General features: G+C 66.2%; 2 protein-coding genes across 8 annotated transcripts; one reads left to right on the forward strand and one right to left on the reverse strand.

The window, feature by feature from the left end:
- The first annotated feature begins 913 nt into the window (after positions 1-913).
- Positions 914-8,832, forward strand: ANKRD13B (ankyrin repeat domain 13B). 4 transcript variants are annotated; one of them, XM_066563305.1, is made up of 15 exons: positions 914-1,201; positions 4,516-4,651; positions 4,914-5,038; positions 5,107-5,152; positions 5,399-5,542; positions 5,629-5,818; positions 5,905-5,971; positions 6,070-6,151; positions 6,220-6,284; positions 6,363-6,493; positions 6,603-6,760; positions 6,837-6,989; positions 7,151-7,311; positions 7,503-7,583; positions 7,670-8,832. In XM_066563305.1, the coding sequence occupies exons 1-15, from the start codon at positions 929-931 to the stop codon at positions 7,895-7,897; spliced, it is 2,040 nt and encodes a 679-aa protein (XP_066419402.1). In that variant the 5' UTR covers positions 914-928; the 3' UTR covers positions 7,898-8,832. The 4 variants fall into 4 exon arrangements, with proteins under 4 accessions (XP_066419402.1, XP_066419400.1, XP_066419401.1 ...); XM_066563303.1 differs by having other exon boundaries at positions 1,052-1,201; positions 7,503-7,588; XM_066563304.1 differs by having other exon boundaries at positions 1,052-1,201; positions 7,503-7,579.
- Positions 8,833-9,331: 499 nt separating this feature from the next.
- Positions 9,332-15,276, reverse strand: CORO6 (coronin 6). Of its 4 annotated transcripts, XM_066563309.1 has the most exons (12): positions 15,173-15,276; positions 12,949-13,270; positions 12,212-12,334; positions 11,652-11,781; positions 11,388-11,569; positions 11,148-11,267; positions 10,814-10,933; positions 10,319-10,423; positions 10,086-10,231; positions 9,951-10,008; positions 9,640-9,870; positions 9,332-9,534 (listed from the first exon to the last, which is right to left on the reverse strand). In XM_066563309.1, the coding sequence occupies exons 2-12, from the start codon at positions 13,144-13,146 to the stop codon at positions 9,412-9,414; spliced, it is 1,536 nt and encodes a 511-aa protein (XP_066419406.1). In that variant the 5' UTR covers positions 13,147-13,270; positions 15,173-15,276; the 3' UTR covers positions 9,332-9,411. The 4 variants fall into 4 exon arrangements, with proteins under 4 accessions (XP_066419406.1, XP_066419405.1, XP_066419403.1 ...); XM_066563308.1 differs by lacking the exon at positions 10,814-10,933 and having other exon boundaries at positions 9,332-9,531; XM_066563306.1 differs by lacking the exon at positions 10,814-10,933.
- Positions 15,277-17,531: the final 2,255 nt, after the last annotated feature.

Raw genomic sequence — 17,531 nt, forward strand, 5'->3', positions numbered from 1 at the left:
GCAGTCCTGGGGCAGCCTCAGCCCTCTACCCTATGCCACCTCTGACCCTGTGCACCCCACTCCCGGACACACCCCTCCTCCAGGACACGGGTTCGGGCCACACACCCCTTATTTAGGGTGCTCAGCAGGGGATTTTGGGGTGGGTGAGGAGATTGGGGACTATTTGGGGTCTGCTCCCTACTGCGACCCTTTAGTGCTTGCACCAGAAGGGACACCCCATGGGGGCCCCACAGACAGTGCGGGGCTCAGACCCAGCGGGAGCGGGGCAGGGGGGCCGCATGGTGTCCCCAGCACCGTGGGACAGGCGAGGTGACCTCACCGCGGCTGTGAGGAGGTGGCTCATGACGTCATGGGGCATGGCAGGGGGATGGGGGATGCTGTGCGGGGACAGGGGCGGGGGGCAGCGACCACCGCCAGCGCCACGGCTGAGCGGAGAACAACACCGGGGGGGTTCCCGGCACGGGAGGGCGGGGAGCAGCGGGGAGTGGGGCCGGGAGCGCGGCGCCGGCGGAGGCCGGGGCGGCCGCAGAGGCCCAGCCTTGCATTGTTCTCGGGCGGCAGCCGGAAAACGCGACGCCCGCCCGGGAGAGACGCAGGCGGAAAAGGAAACGGGGCTGGGGGCCCATGCCTGGTGCTGCGGGGGCGGGAATCGGGGTCCCCCCACGGCCCCACCTGGTCCCCACCTGCCGCCTTCACCCCTGCCCCACCATATGATCGAGCCCGCTGCCCCGCTGGGGGAGCGGAGGTCAGCTGGGAGGGGGAAAATCAGCCCGGGAAAGGGGGGAATTTGGGGAGGATGCTGATCGCTAATGGAGTGCCCCTTTGCAGCCCTCCCCGCGGGATCACAGCCGCGGTGATGGGCTGAGCGGTGCGGGGTGGGGGGGGGCGAGCAAAGAGGAGGATGAAGACGAGGAAGAAGAAGGGGGCGATGCCGGGCAGGGCAACTACAAGTCCCATGAGGCCGGGCGGTGCGGGGGGGCCGGGGAAGCACCGGGCGGGAGGTGGCGGCCCGCCCCGCCCCGCGCCCCCCCCGCCCCGCGCCGCGCCGCCCCGCGCCGCGCCCGCCGCGCCGCTCCAGCATGCACGGAGGATGCTCGCGTCTTGCTCGGGCAGGAAGGGGCCGGAGGGCAGGTACCCGCTGCATTACCTCGTCTGGCACAACCGCGCCCGTGACCTGGACCGGGAGCTCAGCGCCAAGCAGGTGGGGCGGCGCGGGGACACTCCCGGCACGGCCCGGCCCGGCCCGGCTCCGCTCGGGCTGATGCAATGCTCGGGGCCGGGGTGAGGATGAGGATGGAGATGAGGGGGGTGATAAGGATGGGGTCGCTCTGTGCGCTGGCGGGGCTCTGGGGGTGTGCTGTGTGTCCCCACCTGCACCCCTGGTGTGCGCCGGCTGCCCCCGGGGCTGCCACTCGCGGGTCCCCTGCATCCTCCAGCACACGCAGCCCTGAGCATCCCTCCGCACGTGTCCCCCGCTCCCTGCTAGGCCTCTGCAGACCCCCGGCCCGCACCCCGCTGCTCAGGGTATTCCATCCCCCTGGGGGTGCAGCATTCAGCTCCCCACTCTCAGGCTGAGCCCCTCTGGGGGCGGGGGGGGACAAGGGCCCCGGTGCTGTCGGGGCGCAGCCCCCCAGCCTCACAAGGGCTCTTCTCAGGGTGAGAGGACCCACTTTGTCCCTCAGCCCGGGAACCTCCCAGCCGCCCGGTGATGGAGCGGGGTGTGGGTGCTTCCCCGGCGGGTTCCCAGCCTCCCTCTCCCCCGTGGCGATGCAATTCAGGTAATTAAAACCCAACCCCGAAGACGCAGGAAACCGCAGGCGCTGGAGGGAGGCTGGCGGGGAAGCTGTGCTGAGCATCCCCAGTCCCTCGGCCCGGGTCCTCAAGCCCCAAGGCACTGAGGGCCGTGCTGGATGGACCCTGGTGATGCATGGAACGGGGGTCATTGTGCCGCCAAGCTCCCGCCGGGATGCAGGCGATGGCTCCCGCCACACCCGTCTCCATTGTGGGGTCCAGCCGGAGGCTGCGCCAGCATCGCCCCGGTCTCCCACCCCACGGCCAGTGTTTTTATTTTCCTGCTAATTTGGGGTCAGCCTTCCCAGGAGCTCAGCGCGGCAGAGATCAAAGCTGGGCTCGGCAGACGTGGGGAGGTGGAGGGGCTGCGGGGGGGCTCTGACCCGCTTGCCTGCAGAGAGGCTCCAACCCTCCAGCCTGGGAAGTGCAGGGGCTCTGCCCTGGCCCCCGCTGGCATTTGCTGGGTGAGAGCAAAGCCTGCCATGAGTGCACCCCAGGGGTGCAAGGGGAGGGGGCATGGGTGCTGCAGGCCAGACTCTGGGGCAGCTGAGGGCTTGGGGGAAGGAGGTGAGGGCCAGCCCAGGCTCCCTGCTCTGTCCAGGGCATCCAGGGACACGGCTCAGCCCTTATCCCTGCCAGAGCATCCCCCGGGTAAGGGGTTGGGGCTGGTACTGTCTGCAATGCTGGAGGCTGGGTGCCCCCCTGCCCAGGGCTCTGCCCTCCCTCTGCCTTGGTGACCTCACAGGGCAGTGGCTCCATGTGCTGCCCCTCCCCAGTGCAGGTGTTTGGGGTTGGGAAGCACTGGGGCAGCTGAGAGCATTCTCTCCATGTCCTCCTAAGGGCTCTGTGTCTGTCGCCCCCAAATTGTCACCATGGGCTCCCATCCACACTTGCCTCCACAAGGGAGCAAGGGTCAGTGGGTCTCCTTGACAGGGACATCACGAGGATGTGGCAGGCAGTGACATGGAGCCTGTTGTGCCAGGACACCCCTGACCACAGCCTGCCCCCTCAGACGTGACAGGGACCCGGGGCTGCCCGGGGACAGCAGTGCCTGGCACCATCTTCCCGCGCTGGCTCATGTCCCCTGATGCTACCCAGGAGCAGGAGCTGGGGTTCTCCAGCCCGGGGACAGCCCCAGTGCAGGGACGTGCTGTGCCACGTGCCCGGCTGGCACAGGAGGAGCGGCTGAGCTGCGGCTCTGCACTGCACCGCTGCCACCCCAAAGCCACCCCTGTCCTCGTCCCCATTGTGCGCCACGGCCCCAGGATGGGCAGCTCCTGGAGGTCTGTGCTGTGGTCCCCAAGCTGGAGCCAACCCAACACCAGGGCTCAGGACTGAGCTCTTGCTGGCCAAATCTGGGTCACGCCATGTCCCCTGGGGTGGCTCCAGCACCATGTCCCCAACTGGGGACCCTCACCCTGCCCAGTGCTGGGGCAGGGCTGCAGCTGGGGAGCCCCACTGAGCCTGCTGCCCCCGCCCCCAGCTGGGGGGTGATTGCCTTAATTAGAGCAGTTTCATTAGTGCAATTAAAAAGCAGCAGTCACCTAGAGAGCATTGGAGCGACACATTGGCTCCCAGGGAGCTGGAGGGCTGTTTTGCTCCCGTGGTGGGGGCAGACTGGGGGGGGGTCTCCCTACCTGGTGAGTCCCTGGGGATGAGGGACATGGGAATACACAGCCTGGGCAGGGACAGGAACATCCCTGGGGGCAGCAGCAATGCAGGACATGCCCAGAGCAAAGCAGAGATGTGCTGCAGGTGAGACTGGGCACCAGGCAGCCCATGCTCCACCTCTGCCCATGCCCAAACACCTCTGGCTGCCCACCCCAGCTGGCACCTTTGGCTCCTGCACCCCAGGTTTGCTCTTCTGAGGGTGGCCTCCCCAAAACCAATTGTTTGGGCACTGCCCCACTGCCTCCTGCCCTGGCAGCATCTGAGTGCCCCTCTCTGGGCACTTCTACCCCAGCTGGGTGCTGGGGGCACAGAGGGTGTCCCCTCCTTCCCCGAGCCATGTCCCCAGCTGGGCATGGGTGTGACGCTGCTTCCCACATGGGGAGCAGGGCCCGTGGGTGCCGGGGGTGCCAGCGCACCAGGGATTCCTCAGGGCTGGCTGGGTGCCAGGCTCCGGGTTTGGCACAAACAACGGCAGCCCCAGCGACGGCTCCCCAGGGCCCCGGGGATCCTCGGAGCAGCCGCTCCGCTCCCGCAGCCGCCGCCCCCGGCTCAGGCAGGGGAACACGTGCGCCCGCCGCAGCCCGGCCCTGGCAGAGAGAGAGGGGGGCTGCCGGCAGCTGCTGCCTGGCAACTGGGCACAACCCCTCCAAATCCCAGAGGTGGGGGCTTTTCTGGAGCTTGCAGCTGCGCTGAGATGTGCAGAGCTCCGTGCGCCATGCCAGGGGCATCTGTGCCCCCGCTGCCGTGCTGTGCCCCCCGCTGCCATGCTGTGCCCCTGCTGGTGCCCGCCTGGTGGGTGCAGCCCTGCCTGGCTGGGACCAGGTGTGCTGGGTGCTGGCAGCCACCACCGTGCTCTCCATGCCCTCCCCATGGGTCTGGCAGTGGCAGCAGGGAGAGGCTTTGAGGTGCCTCTCTTGAGGGAGGTCAAGGGTGGGGCTGCTCTCCCAGATACTGTCAAATGTTGGCTGCTTTCTGTGTCTGGGAGCTGCACATCTGTGGGAGAGCGAGGTCTGGCCACCCCAGTGATCTCAGAGCCTCGTTCCTTCCTGGCAGGCCGACATCGAGCAGCTGGACCCCCGAGGACGCACTCCCCTGCACCTGGCCACCACGCTGGGCCACCTGGAGTGTGCCAGGGTGCTGCTGAAGCATGGCGCCGACGTGGGCAAGGAGAACCGCAGCGGTTGGACAGGTGAGCGTGTGGCTGCTGCCCTCCACCCTCCTGCAAGCTGCCCTGATGCAGACACGGGCGTGGAGATGGGCGTGGGCATGAGCATGGACATAGATGTGGACATGGACACGGGCATGGACACGGGCACAGGCATGGTAAAGCTCCCCAAGGCACTGCTCACGTGGTGCTCTGTGCCTGTGGCTCCTGTGCAGCGCCCAGCTCTGCAGTGCCATGCTGTGCCATGCTGTGCCATGGCCCTGGGCACTGCCCCTTTGCCCCCCAGTCCTGCAGGAGGCTGTGAGCACCCGTGACCTGGAGCTGGTGCAGCTGGTCCTGCGCTACCGGGACTACCAGAGAGCCATCAAGCGCCTGGCGGGGATCCCCGTGCTGCTGGAGAAGCTGCGCAAGGTACGTCCCTCAGCGGGGCTGTGGGCACCGGCCACGGGCTGCCCCTGACCCCGCCGTGCTCTCCACAGGCCCAGGACTTCTACGTGGAGATGAAGTGGGAGTTCACCAGCTGGGGTGAGCTTGGGCCACAGCGTGGCTGTGGGGGGAGCGGGAATTTCCCAGCAGAGTCCCCCAGCCCCACCAGCCATCCCCATCCCCAGGCTGGGGGTCACCTGCCCCCTTGCTCCCTGATACCCCATGCTTGCAGACCTCCATCTTGCCAAGGCATTGTGTTCCCCAGGTGTGTCCCCCACCTAGCTCAGCCCCCTTGGGGATGCAGATGTCCCCATCCCTGGCTGGGCTATTGGCATCTCTCCCCAGTGCCCCTGGTGTCCAAGATCTGCCCCAGTGACACCTACAAGGTGTGGAAGAGTGGCCAGAACCTGCGGGTGGACACCACACTGCTGGGCTTCGACCACATGACCTGGCAGCGGGGCAACCGCAGCTTCGTCTTTCGGGGACAAGGTGAGGTGGCACCGCCATCGCCTGCACCCCCTCCCTGGGGGGTGACACCGTGGGGACCGTGGTTGTGCTGACCCCATTCCCTGCAGACAGCAGTGCGGTGGTGATGGAGATTGACCACGACAGGCGGGTGGTCTACTCGGAGACGCTGGCCCTGGCCGGCCATGACCAGGAGGTGCTGCTGGCTGCTGTGCAGCCCACTGAGGAGCAGGTGATGGGGCGGCTCACGGCCCCCGTCGTCACCACCCAGCTCGACACCAAGAACATCGCCTTCGAGAGGTGCGCTGTGGTGGCACCGAGCCCACCCCCAGGGTGCTGGCACACCGGGCTGTCCAAGCAAGTTCATGGTGCCCGTGTCACCCTAGGAACAAGTCCGGGATCCTGGGCTGGAGGAGCGAGAAGACGGAAATGGTGAATGGGTATGAGGCGAAGGTGAGGGGCAGGGAGTTGAGCTGCCCAGGGGGGTTGTAGCTGCCCACTTGATTGTAGCTGTGAGGTGCCCACCTCTGCCATTCCCCCTCCTCGGCCAGGTCTATGGCGCTTCCAACGTGGAGCTGATCACACGGACACGGACTGAGCACCTCTCAGACCAGCACAAGGGCAAGAGCAAAGGTGGAGCCAGCACGGGCTGGGCGGGCAGGGCACCCCCAGCTCTGCCCTCACCCCCTCCTCTCCCACAGGCTGTAAGACCCCACTGCAATCCTTCCTGGGCATCGCTGAGCAGCATGTGGGGCCCAACAATGGGGTGAGTGTCTCAGAGGTGGAGGGGTCTGTCTGCAGTCAGACCTCCCCTCTCACCCCACGGGGCTGTGCCCCCATGCAGACGCTGATCACGCAGACACTGAGCCACGCCAACCCCACTGCCATCACCCCTGAGGAGTACTTCAACCCCAACTTCGAGCTGGGCAACCGGGACATGGGACGGCCCATGGAGCTCACCACCAAGACACAGAAGTGAGAGGGGGAGCAGCAGGCGGGGACTCCCTGTGTCCCCACCGCCACTGCTGCAGAGCTCGAGGGGGGGACAGGTGGGGGTCCCCAGTCCAACGCTTGTCTCTGGCAGGTTCAAGGCGAAGCTGTGGCTGTGTGAGGACCACCCGCTGTCCCTGTGTGAGCAGGTTGCCCCCATCATCGACCTCATGGCAATAAGCAACGCGCTCTTCGCCAAACTGCGGGACTTCATCACCCTGCGCCTCCCGCCCGGCTTCCCCGTCAAGATTGGTATGGACTGGGCTCTGCTGCTGACCTGGCTGGCACAGCCAGCTTCCCTCCTCGTGTTTTCTCCCTTTTCCTGCAGAAATCCCCATCTTCCATATCCTCAACGCCCGAATAACCTTCGGCAACCTCAACGGGTGTGACGAGCCAGTCAGCTCCCTGCGGCACAGCCCCAGCAGCGAGGCACCCTCACCCAGCAGCGACTCCTCCAGCGTCAGCAGCTCCAGCTCCCTCAGTATGTGGGGGACACGGTGAGGTGGGATGGGAAAGGGTCGCATTTGGGTCTGGGGGTACAGCTGGTGGGTCACAGCAGGGTAAGGGACACACGACTGGCGGGGTGGAGTAGGAGGGAGACCCCACGGGTGCCCAGCCAGGCCAGCTCTGCTCTCCCCACAGCCTCATGCCGAGCGTGTGAGATGGACCCGGCGCTGTTTGAGGTGCCGCGGGGCTACAGCGTGGTGGGCACCCACCAGGATGCCCTGCGGGAGGATGAGGATGACCTGCTGCAGTTTGCCATCCAGCAGAGCCTGCTGGAAGCGGGCAGTGAGTACGACCAGGTGGGCACTGCCACCCCTTCACCTCCTCCTGCCTGAGAGACCCCGCTGCCCACCCCATCCCGATGCCATCCTCACACATCCCACACCTCTCCATCCCTGCATCAGAATGCAGGTGGCGTGTCAGAATTCATGCCGTGGGAGCTGTTTTTTGGGGCGCCACCTTCCAAACACCCCTCTTTCCCCGGCCACAGGTGACCATTTGGGAAGCACTGACCAACAGCAAGCCGGGCACCCACCCCATGTCTCACGAGGGCCGGCGGGGGGACAGGTTGGTAAGGTCTGGCCAGCCCCCCCGCGGGGAGTGGGTGTGGGGATGCCCTCCCCACGGGGACCCCCCTGAGGCCCTGCTGCCCCCCAGGACTCCCCAGCACACGGCAGCCCCGCGTCCCCCCGTGGCCCCGGCGGCGGGGGCGGGCAGGGCGCCGGGCGCGCTGTTCCCCAGCTACGCGGAGCAGCTGCGCCTGGCCATGGCGCTGTCGGCGCGGGAGCAGGAGGAAGCGGAGCGCCGGACGCGCCAGGAGGAGGAGGATCTGCAGCGCATCCTGCAGCTCTCTCTGACGGAAAAGTGACCCCGCAGCCCCGCTGAGCCCCCTCGCCCACCCCCGTGGGGATGGGGACGTGTCTGGGGACACAGAGGGGGCAGCGGTGTCGGGGGAGCCAGTCCAAGAACTGCGGAGGGTGAATGGGGAATGGGGGAAGCAGGATTTGGCCCTGGGAGAGCGTCCCCAGAGCTGGGGCAATATTGGGGTGAGGTGGGGGCACCCCACAGCAGCACAGGGTTGGGGTGGGTGCTAACCCCGCACCTGGGGTGGCAGGGAGCGGGGAGGGGACCCCACGGACTGTTCCCCTTCTCCAGGACACCCCTACTCCCCCAGCCGCCCCACGGGGTGCTGCTCAGCCCCTCACCCCAGGGAGGGTGGGGGGCACATCCTGCCCCGGATGGGTGGGCTGACAGTTGTGTGGGGTCCCGGGGTGCCCCCAGAGCCAGGGGCCTCAGCCCAGCTCCCTCTTCCCCCCCTGCCCAGGCGCTACCAAGTGCACTTACCCGGGAGCTGCTCTGCCTGCCAGCAGGGGTGGGGGCTCAGCCCTATTGCACCCCACAGCCAGCAAGGGGCTGCACAGCTGCCCCCCATGGCACGGGGACTGCTGGGGCAGCTGAAGGGGTGCCTGTGGAGGGCAGCCTGGTGTCACCCCCCCCTTAGCCCTGCTCGCACCCCTCCACCCTGCTCGGATGTCCCCCCTTGGCAGCGCTGCACCCCCCTCGTCCCGGGCACTGACCCTGAGAGAAACCTTATGTCAAATGGTGCTAACCCCGGCCCCCTGCCCCAGCTGCTCCCCCTTTGCACACGGGGGGCCGGGGGCTGTGGGGTGGGGGGGGCTGGGCTCGCTCCCCTGGGACTTTTCATAGCTGGTGCCCCTCCCTCCACCCACCCGTGCACCCCACAGCAACATCTGGGCCAGGGCCGGGGGAGCCCGAGCAGCTCCAACCGTGGCCAACACCAATAAATGCTCTTTAATGTTCGTCTCTCTTGGCCTCCCTCTGCCTGGGCCAGGGGGTCACAGGCTGTGGGAGCTGGCAGAGGGGTGCAGGCAGCACCCCTGGCACGATGGTCCCTCGTCCCTGGTACTGCCACGCAGCCAAGGGTGGCTGAGCCCTTTATTAAAGGGGTGCAGGAGCAAAGAGCCGGGTGGGAGCACCCGCCGAGGGGCTGATGGGGCAGGGGGAGGTGAGGGGGTGATGGGGTGGGGGTGTAGCACCGTACGCAAGCACGTCCTGGCCAGGGGGGCCCGGCAGCTCCCTGTGCTGGGAGGCTGCTGGTGCCCATGTTGGGGCTGTGCAGGTCCCCGTGTTGGGGTGCTCGGCAGCCCCAGCCTGCAGGCACTGTGTGGGACCCCTCGGGTGCTGCAGTGGGTGCCCATGGACCAGGACGCGACTGATGCCAGTGGAGGCTGGGTCAGGGTCCGACCCCTCCCTGCCCCCTCAGCTCCTGGGGAAAGAACTCGGCTCCGGGCTCCTGCCCAAGGTGGGGACTCGGCTTTAATCCCCGGCAGGCCGGGGCAGTCCTGGCCCTGCCCGTGCTCGTGGCCGTGGCCACCGCGCTAGTCCGTGCCGTTGGTGAACTGGCCGAGTTTGTTCTCCAGGTCGGAGATGCGCTTCTCCTGCGCTTGGACCGTCTCCTTCAGGGCACGGATCTCCTCCAGCACCTCCTCCAAGGCTGGCTGCTGCAGGGAGGGGGGACACAGGGTCACCGACGAGTCAGGCCCTTCCCATCCCACCCCAGGGCAGGGGACAGCCCTGCTGCCACGTCCCTATCCCTGGACACTCACAGAGAAGTCTGAGTCGCAGGTGGAGTGCCTGCGTCGGGGGCCTGGTGGGGGTTTGCTGTCCAGGATGTTCTTCTTGACCACCTTCAGCTCCCGGTTCTTGATGGGGACGTACCCATCCCGCAGCGAGATGAGGATGGGCTCTGCGTCCTTCCCCGACAGCCACTCATCCGCCTCCAGGGCTGGCTCGGGGCCTGGCGTGTCAGGGTAAAGGTCATCCTGGAAGAGATCTGACTGCGGGGGCAGAGAGATCGTGGTGAGATGTGGGGTGTCGCCCCCAGGCCCCCATCTCCCCTGGGACCCCCCAGGCTCACCTTGCGTGGCACCGTCATGACAATGGGCTCGCACTTGCGCTCATGCAGCTTGAAGAATCTGCGTGGGGCACAGGCAGTCAGGGCCCAGCTGACCCCCTGACCCCTCTGGCTCCCCCCAGCCCCCTTGGCTCTCACCTGGCGATCTCACACTTGCTGACATCCAGCCCACGCTTGGGCATGAAGCCCATGCCCCGCTGGGGCTCCTTGCTGCTGTAGGTGTTCAGGTAGTGCACGTAGGGAGCCTCGTCCGTGATCTCAAAGTACCGGATGCTGCTGTCACCCTGCGGGGTGGGGACAGGTGTTAGCCAGCCCTGGCACCCTCAGGGACAGGGTGGCATTGGGGATGCACCCCGGGGAAAGGGGGTTACCTTCCCACAGAGGTAGACAATGCTGGAATCGGCGTCGTAGAAGGGCAGCAGGACCCCGTTGCTCGTGTCCATCTCTTGCAGGGCAATGGGCTCCTCAAAGTTATTCTGGGGGGCCGGAGCAGTGGTGGAGGGGTGTGAGCAGTGACCCCAAAACCCTCACTGTGGTTAGTCACACACATTAGCCACGGCACACTGGGGGACAGGGCTTGTCCCCTCTGGGGTACACAACCCCCCAGGCAGGCAGCTTGGCATGCCACCCCATCCCCACTCCTGTTTACCTGGCATGGCTGGGTTCCCCCAGCCTGGCTGTACCCCCCTTCCCCAGCACTCCCTGCCTCCCAGCCCCCTCCCCACTCCAGCACTGCACGGCACACTTGGGAACTTGGCATCTTTTGGGAGGGGGATGCAGCAGACACGGCATCCTGGGGCGGGGGGGTTAGCAAGGGGTCTGGGGGGGCCAAGTTCCCAGGGCAGCACTCCATGCGGCCTCGTTACCGGGTCCCACAAGCCCAGCTCCCGCTGGCTCATTCTGGTAAAGCCCGTGGTAAAGATGTGTCCTTCCCGTGTGAAGATGGCCCGCACGGGCCTCAGCCCTTCGTGGGGGGCAAACCTCTCCTGGGGGGAGGGGGAGACAGTCAGCACAGGGCATGGGAAGGGGGGAATACGGAGGAGGTCCGGATCTGTCCCCCAAAACAGCCGTTGTGTCCTATTCCGTGATGCTCCCTAAGCGCACGCGTTGCCAGAGAGTATCCCCAGCCCCCAGAGCGTTCCTGGCTGGGCTGAGATCTGTGGGATTGGCGCTGGCCAGGCTGGAGCTGCTGTCTCGTACCAGGTCCCAGAGGCCCAGCTGCCGCTCGCTCATCCTGCTGAAGCCCGTGGTGAAGATCTTGCCATCGGCCACGAAGATGGCGCGGATGGGCCGGGTGCCGTCATGAGGTTTGGTTTTCTCCTGCGCCGGCGTTAGCGGGTTAAATCAAACACAGAGACGCGCGGAGAGGGGTTAGTAGGGTCAGGCAGGCACTAGAGGGGACCCCGGGGTGGGATGGGGGGACACAGCAGGGGCACTCACCGCTATGATCTGCTGCTTGCGGGGGTCAATGACACGGACCTTCTTGTCCTTGCAGGTGGTGACCAGCAGGCTGCCGTTGCGGTTCCAGCCCACGTTGTAGATGAGGTCAGTGTGCATGTCATCCAGAGCCAGCAGCATCTCCCCAGTGCCCACATTCCAGAGGATCACCAGGTTGTCGCAGCCTGCAGAGGACCGAGGGGGGCAGATGCTGTCACGCCATGGATCTCCTGTGACCCCGGGGAGGGTGACCCGGGACCCCCTTACCTGCGCTGAGCAGGACGTTGCGGGCGGTGGGGTGCCAGGAGATGATGCTCACCCGCTTGGAGTGTCCCTCCAGTGTCACCACGGGCTCCGTGATGTTGCGCACGGGGACATAGTCAGGGATCTGCCACACCTGGGGGGGACAGAGCGGGGCGCTGGGGATCACCCTGTGTGTGAGCACTAAGCGGATGAGGGCCTGGGAGCCAATTAACCTCATTAATCGCGGCTCAGCCTGTGGGGAGGGTGGCGAGGGGACGCCAGAAGCGCCTCCATCCTGGGGTGCATCCCCAGCACTCAGGGTGCTGATGGGCACAGGGAGGGGGGCACGGCCGGGGTGCAGCCCCCAGCCCCCCCCCAGCTATTCCTGCATGCTGAGTCGCCAGGGAGGGTAAATTTAGCACAAACTGCTGCATCATGGAGCGAGCAGCCGCCGCCAGCGCGAACGCATGGCACCGGGGCTAAAAATAGGCCAGTGACACTTCACAGGCAGCAAGGGGGGGGGATGCTCTGCATTGCTCCCCCTGCACCTCCCACCCCCTCCCACGCAGCGTCCAGCCCCTCACCATGACAGTGGTGTCCTCCGAGGCGCTGGCGATGACGTTGTCATTGTGGGGACACCAGTCGATGTCCAGCACGGGCGCCGTGTGTCCCGTGACCAGCGGGTGGTTCTTATCCACCCGTCCTGTCTGCAACGGTGAGGGACCAGCATGAGTCCCCCAGGAGAGACCCTGCCAGGTACCCCCCAAAGCCCAGCCTGGCCACCACGTGGGTTGTGGCACAAATGGGGATGTGCAGGGGATTCTGGCAGTGGCCAGAGGTTTGTACCTGCCTTGAAGGGGGAAACTGAGGCACATGGGGCAAATGGGGTTCACCTGGCACAAGGCCTCATAGGGACACAGAGGAGAATCATGTGACCCATGAGAGGCTGTTTTGTGTCTGCTTTGATGGCAGGGAGGGGTTGGGGACCCTGTCCCAGTCTCTCTGCCAGGGTTGGCAGGGCAGACTCCCACTGCACTGGGTGCTGCTCCCTGGGCATGCTGTGCCCCCAGGGAATTGGGGCTGGGGGAAGGCAGCTGGGGGTTTTTCAGATCACCTCACTTGCCCCAGGGATGTCACCCTTGGCAGGTGCCAATGATCAGCCAGGTTGTTCCTGCCCTGAGCCCTCACATGAGGAGGGGGGGTTGGGGCAAAGCTGGGAGGCTCTGGGGCCACAGCAGGTCCCCAAAAACCAAACCCATCAGCATTTTCCCCCCAACACATCTCAGCATCGTGACCAAACACCAGCGCCCTCCCCACTCACCTTGGCAAGGGGCAGGACAATGAAGGCCCCGCCACCACCGGACTCCACAATGATGGCCACAAACTTGGGGTTGACAGCGCAGAAGGAGCTGTCACATGTCACCTTGGAGACACGGATGTCCTCGTACATCTGGTCTGCCTTCACCGGCTGCCCAAAGACGTGCCGGAACTTGCTCTGGCGCACCACGCGGCGGCTCATGGCTGGGGGGACACGTCAGGCCACCACCTCCCCTCCTGGCACGGCTTGGAGGGGCTCAGTCCCCTCAGGCCTCGTGCTCCGAGGGACTCCTCCTGCTCCGGGCACAGCGGGAAGCCTGGGAACACTGAGGTGGCGGGGAATGAGGATGGGAGATAACACAGCCCTGACCCCACAGCAGGGAACAGGGGCAGCCCCTGTGCAGGGATGTGGGGGTGCTGCAGGGGCTGGGGGCTGTCAGCTACTGGCCAGAGCCACTTGACACTGGGCAGGGACATGGCCACACCATAATACACAGCTGTGCCATGTCCCAAAGCTGTGCCGTACCCCACAGCTGTGCTATGCACTGTGGCTGTGCCATGCCCTGTGGCTGTGCCATACCCCACAGATGTGCCATTTCCCAAAGCTGTGCCATGTCCCACAGATGTGCTGTACCCCACAGCTGTGCCATACTCCACAGATGTGCCATACCCTATAGCTGTGGCTGTGCCATGCCCCAAGGCTGTGCCATGTCCCAAAGCTGTGCCATGCCCTGTGGCTGGCACTGGGGTTGGCACATGAGCTGCTGCAGCAGAGCAGCAGGGTGGAGGGGACTTTGGGGTGGACATAAAGGTGCCGTGCACCAGGTCACAGCCTGTCCCCTTGTATCCTGTCCCCTTGTCCTGCATCAGTGGCCTGAGGTTGCCTGGCTTGGCCCAGCAGCTGGGAGGAAGGCTGTGCCTCCAGAGCTGCCTGCTGGTGGCTCACGCCTCCCTCCATGGATCCCTGTCCCGTGCCACAGATCCCTGCCAGCCACTGTGCACCCCCACCTGGGTAAGGGCTGGACCTGGCACACACTCACAGCCCCATGGGCACCCTGGGGTGTGGAGGAGCCCCTTCCATGGCCTCAGTGGGGTCTCCAGCCCTCAGCCACAGCTGGGCACGATGCCCACAGACACCCACCTCACCCCCCCAGCCTGTGCTGCTCCTGGGACCTGCCCCAGGGGGAGACTGAGACACTCAAAGCCCTTGGAGCTGGGGCTCTGCAGCACCCATGAGCCACTGGCTGCCCTGGGGAATCCCCTGTGCTCTTTTGGTTACACAGCCCTTGTCAGGAGCCACATCCAGCCACCAAAGCATGGCCAGGCACCCCTGTCCCCAGACCACAGAGCCGGTGTGGGCAGAGGCAGGAGCAGATCTGCTCCTCCATGTCCCAGCCGGTGGATTTTGCACAGGGCGCATGCAGCACCCTGCCAAACCACATCTGCCCAGTCCCTGAGTGTCCCCGGAGTCCTCACGGCACTTCAGCATCATCTCTGGCTTGGCTGAGCTGGCTCTAAGGGGCCCAGAGCCTGGCTGCCGAGCGGGGCTGGACCACGGCACTGCCGGTGTCACCCCCCCAGTGTCGAGAACGATCCCCAGCCGCGGGGAGGAGCGAGCAGGCTCCGAGGGGACGCTCCCCCAGCACCTCAACCATTGCCAGCGGGAGCAGAGTGTGGGGTGCCAGCATGCAGGGCAGGAAGGGACGGCCTGGCTGTCTGGGCAGGGTGCAGGCAGTGGGTGGGGTGCAGCTGGGGGGCAGATGCGGTGCAGGAGGAGTTGAGCAGGGTGCAGGGAACGTGTAGGGTGCAGGAAGGGCTGGCAGGAGCAGGTGGGGCGCTGGCAAGGTGCAGGCAGGGCTGAACAGGGTGCAGGTGTGGGGTGCAGGCGTGAGAGCTGGGTGGGGTGCAGGCAGGGCGCAAGCGGGGTGGGATGGGATGCCGGCAAGGAGAGGTGGGGTGCAGGTGGGGTGCAGGCAGGATACGGGCAGGGTGCGGGCAGGATCCAGGCAGGACAGCCCCGCTCCCCGCTCCCCGGCCGTGCCATTACGTTGCCACAATTGAATCCGCAGCGACTGCTCGGGAACGACCAGAGGTCACTGTCCAAATATAGCCATCTCCGCCGGCGGGCGGCGAGGGGCCGGGGCCCGGGGGGCTCAGCCCCGCTCCCCGCGTCCCCCCGTCCCTCCCCACCGCGCTCCCGCCGCCCCCGCCCCGCGCCCGGCTCCCACCTGCGCTCGCTCGGCGGCTCCTCCGCGCCCGGGCGCGCCCGGCTCCGCGCTGCGCCCGCTCGGCTCCGCTCCGCCCGCTCCGGCCGCGCTCAGCCCCGCTCAGCCCCGCTCCCCCCGGCCCGGCCCGGCCCGGCCCCGCTGGGCTCCGCTCCGCCCGGCCCCGCTCGGCTCGGCTGGGCTGGGCTGGGCTCGGCCCCGCGCGGTGCCGCTGCCGCAGAGAACAGCTGAGCCGAGCCGGGCGCCGGGGCCGGCACAGCCCCCCCGCGGCGGGCACCGAGGGAGGGGAGGGGGGGCCCGGCCCGGCCCCGCCTGCCCCGCACCCTGCCCGGCCCCCGGCTCTGCCCGCGGGGTCGGGGGCAGCCCCGGCACGGCCGCCCACCGCTCCCACCCTAAAAGCGGGGGCGTCCCAAGGGTGCCCGCAGACCCCGGCCCGGTGCGTGGGAGCCCCTCGGGCTGGGAGATGGGGGGCAGGAGAAGCCCCCTGAGCCTTTCTGAAGCACTGGGAGAAACCCAGGGGCGGGGCATCACCCCGGGGGTCACTTCTGCACAGGGCTGTGACCCTGCGGTGGGTGCCCCACAGCCCGGGGCCAGCCCAGCCCCACAGGGACCACGGCCGTGGGCTGCTCCTGAGGGTCCCAACACTCACGGGGGCATCCCACGGGTCCTCACCTGCCCCAGGAAAAAAGGGTCTGCAAGACTACCTCAGCCCCAGCCCAGCAGGATGGTGGTTACAGGCACATCCAGGAATCAGATTTGGGATTTAGTGAAGCCCAGCCCTGCAGGGATGCCCTGGCCCAAGGGGATTAAGGGATTGTAGGGCTCAGGGACCAGAGGGAGGGGAGCGGCGGTTCCTGGAAAGGCAGCAAAGCCCTGGACCCTACAAGGGCACCGTGTGGAGCTGGACGAGCATTGGCTGAGCGGGCAGGAGGGGGCAGCTGGCAAAAAGGCAGGGAAGAGGTGACATCCTTGTTTGCCCGGCCAAAGGGGTGGCAGGGAGGGAGGGGGCTGCAGAGACACCCCTTGCTCACCCTGTCCCACCACAGCCCTGGCTCACTCTGTGTCCCGTGCCCTTAACTCCAAGACACATCCCCAGCAAGGGAAGGTCCCGGGAAGCCTTTCCCCAGCTGGTGCTGGGAGGAGGAGGAAGGGATGGGGCACCCCAGAGACACTGCCAGACCCACAGTGACAGCCCCACACCCTGGTGCCCACTCAGTTCTGGCCTGGTAGGAAGCTCCTGCATGGATGGTGAGGCTGAGCCCAGGGAGTTTGGCTTTCTCAAGTCCCTTGCTCACAGCAAGGCCACAGAGACCCTTGCACTGCCTTTCTTGCCACAATGGAGCAAAACCAAAACCAGAGACAGGCTGTCCAGCGTCCAGCTAAAATCTCACATCCCCCTTGGAGCTTAAACTGAGAACCCTCCTCAGAACTCCTGTGTCTGCAGCAATGCGAGGAGGGAACCTGCAGCATCCTGACAGTTCTAAACACATGAGCCCTGGAATCTTCCCTGCAACTGCCGTGTGGTCTGGAAATACCTCTGGAAATACCTCTTGCTTGGAAGCATGGCTCCATCACTTGGGACAGGATGGGGCCATCCACAAGAGGGAACAACCCCACTCTGGCTTTCCAGACCCCCACTGCCAGACCCTGTTCTCAGAGCAGCACAGATCACTCCCTCACCCTCAGCCCCAGTCCCAAACAGGAAGCCACACGCCTTTGTCATCTTCAAAATAAAACTTTTATTCATTCGGTAACAAGAACATTGAATCTGCACATCAGTGCACAAGTTCACATTTAAAAACAGCTGAGCACATCGGTCATAAAGTCTTTAGGGGGAAAGGGGACGATCCCAGCCACCAAGGAAGATCCAGGAGGGGCAGACAGAAGCGCTCCCCTCCCTGATTCGCAACCCCACCGCCAGCTGCTCGGCCCTGGACAATCCCTACAAACCAGCGCACGGACGTCACATCTCTAGAAAGGAAAGTAAAAGGCACTGGCACCTTCTCTCGTGCCAACAGAGATGTCTGCAGCGTGGGCGGGCTGTTAGCACCTCTGGCAGCACTGCTGGACAGGCACCGAGCCCTGCCCCAGCCTGGGCCCTGCTGCGCCAGGCCAGCACCTGCCTCTGCCCCACGCCAAGGGCTCGGGGCCCCTCCCCTGGGGAGAAGTGGGGGTGTTTGTGTGGAGCCAGGACCAAATTAAGGCAGGACGCACCGTGCAGGGAGCAGGGCCCTGTGGTGGGTATGGCTTCCTCCTGCCAGAGAGCTGCGAGGCTCCTGGAGCCCCCGGCAGGTGCGGTGCCCCTGCGGCCACGGATTCCCAGCTCGCTCCTCCCAGGAGGTCCCTGGAGCAGCCGGTGGTG

This window comes from Molothrus aeneus, chromosome 20 (assembly GCF_037042795.1).
Source record: "Molothrus aeneus isolate 106 chromosome 20, BPBGC_Maene_1.0, whole genome shotgun sequence".
In the NCBI taxonomy this organism is placed as follows: Eukaryota; Metazoa; Chordata; class Aves; order Passeriformes; family Icteridae; genus Molothrus; species Molothrus aeneus.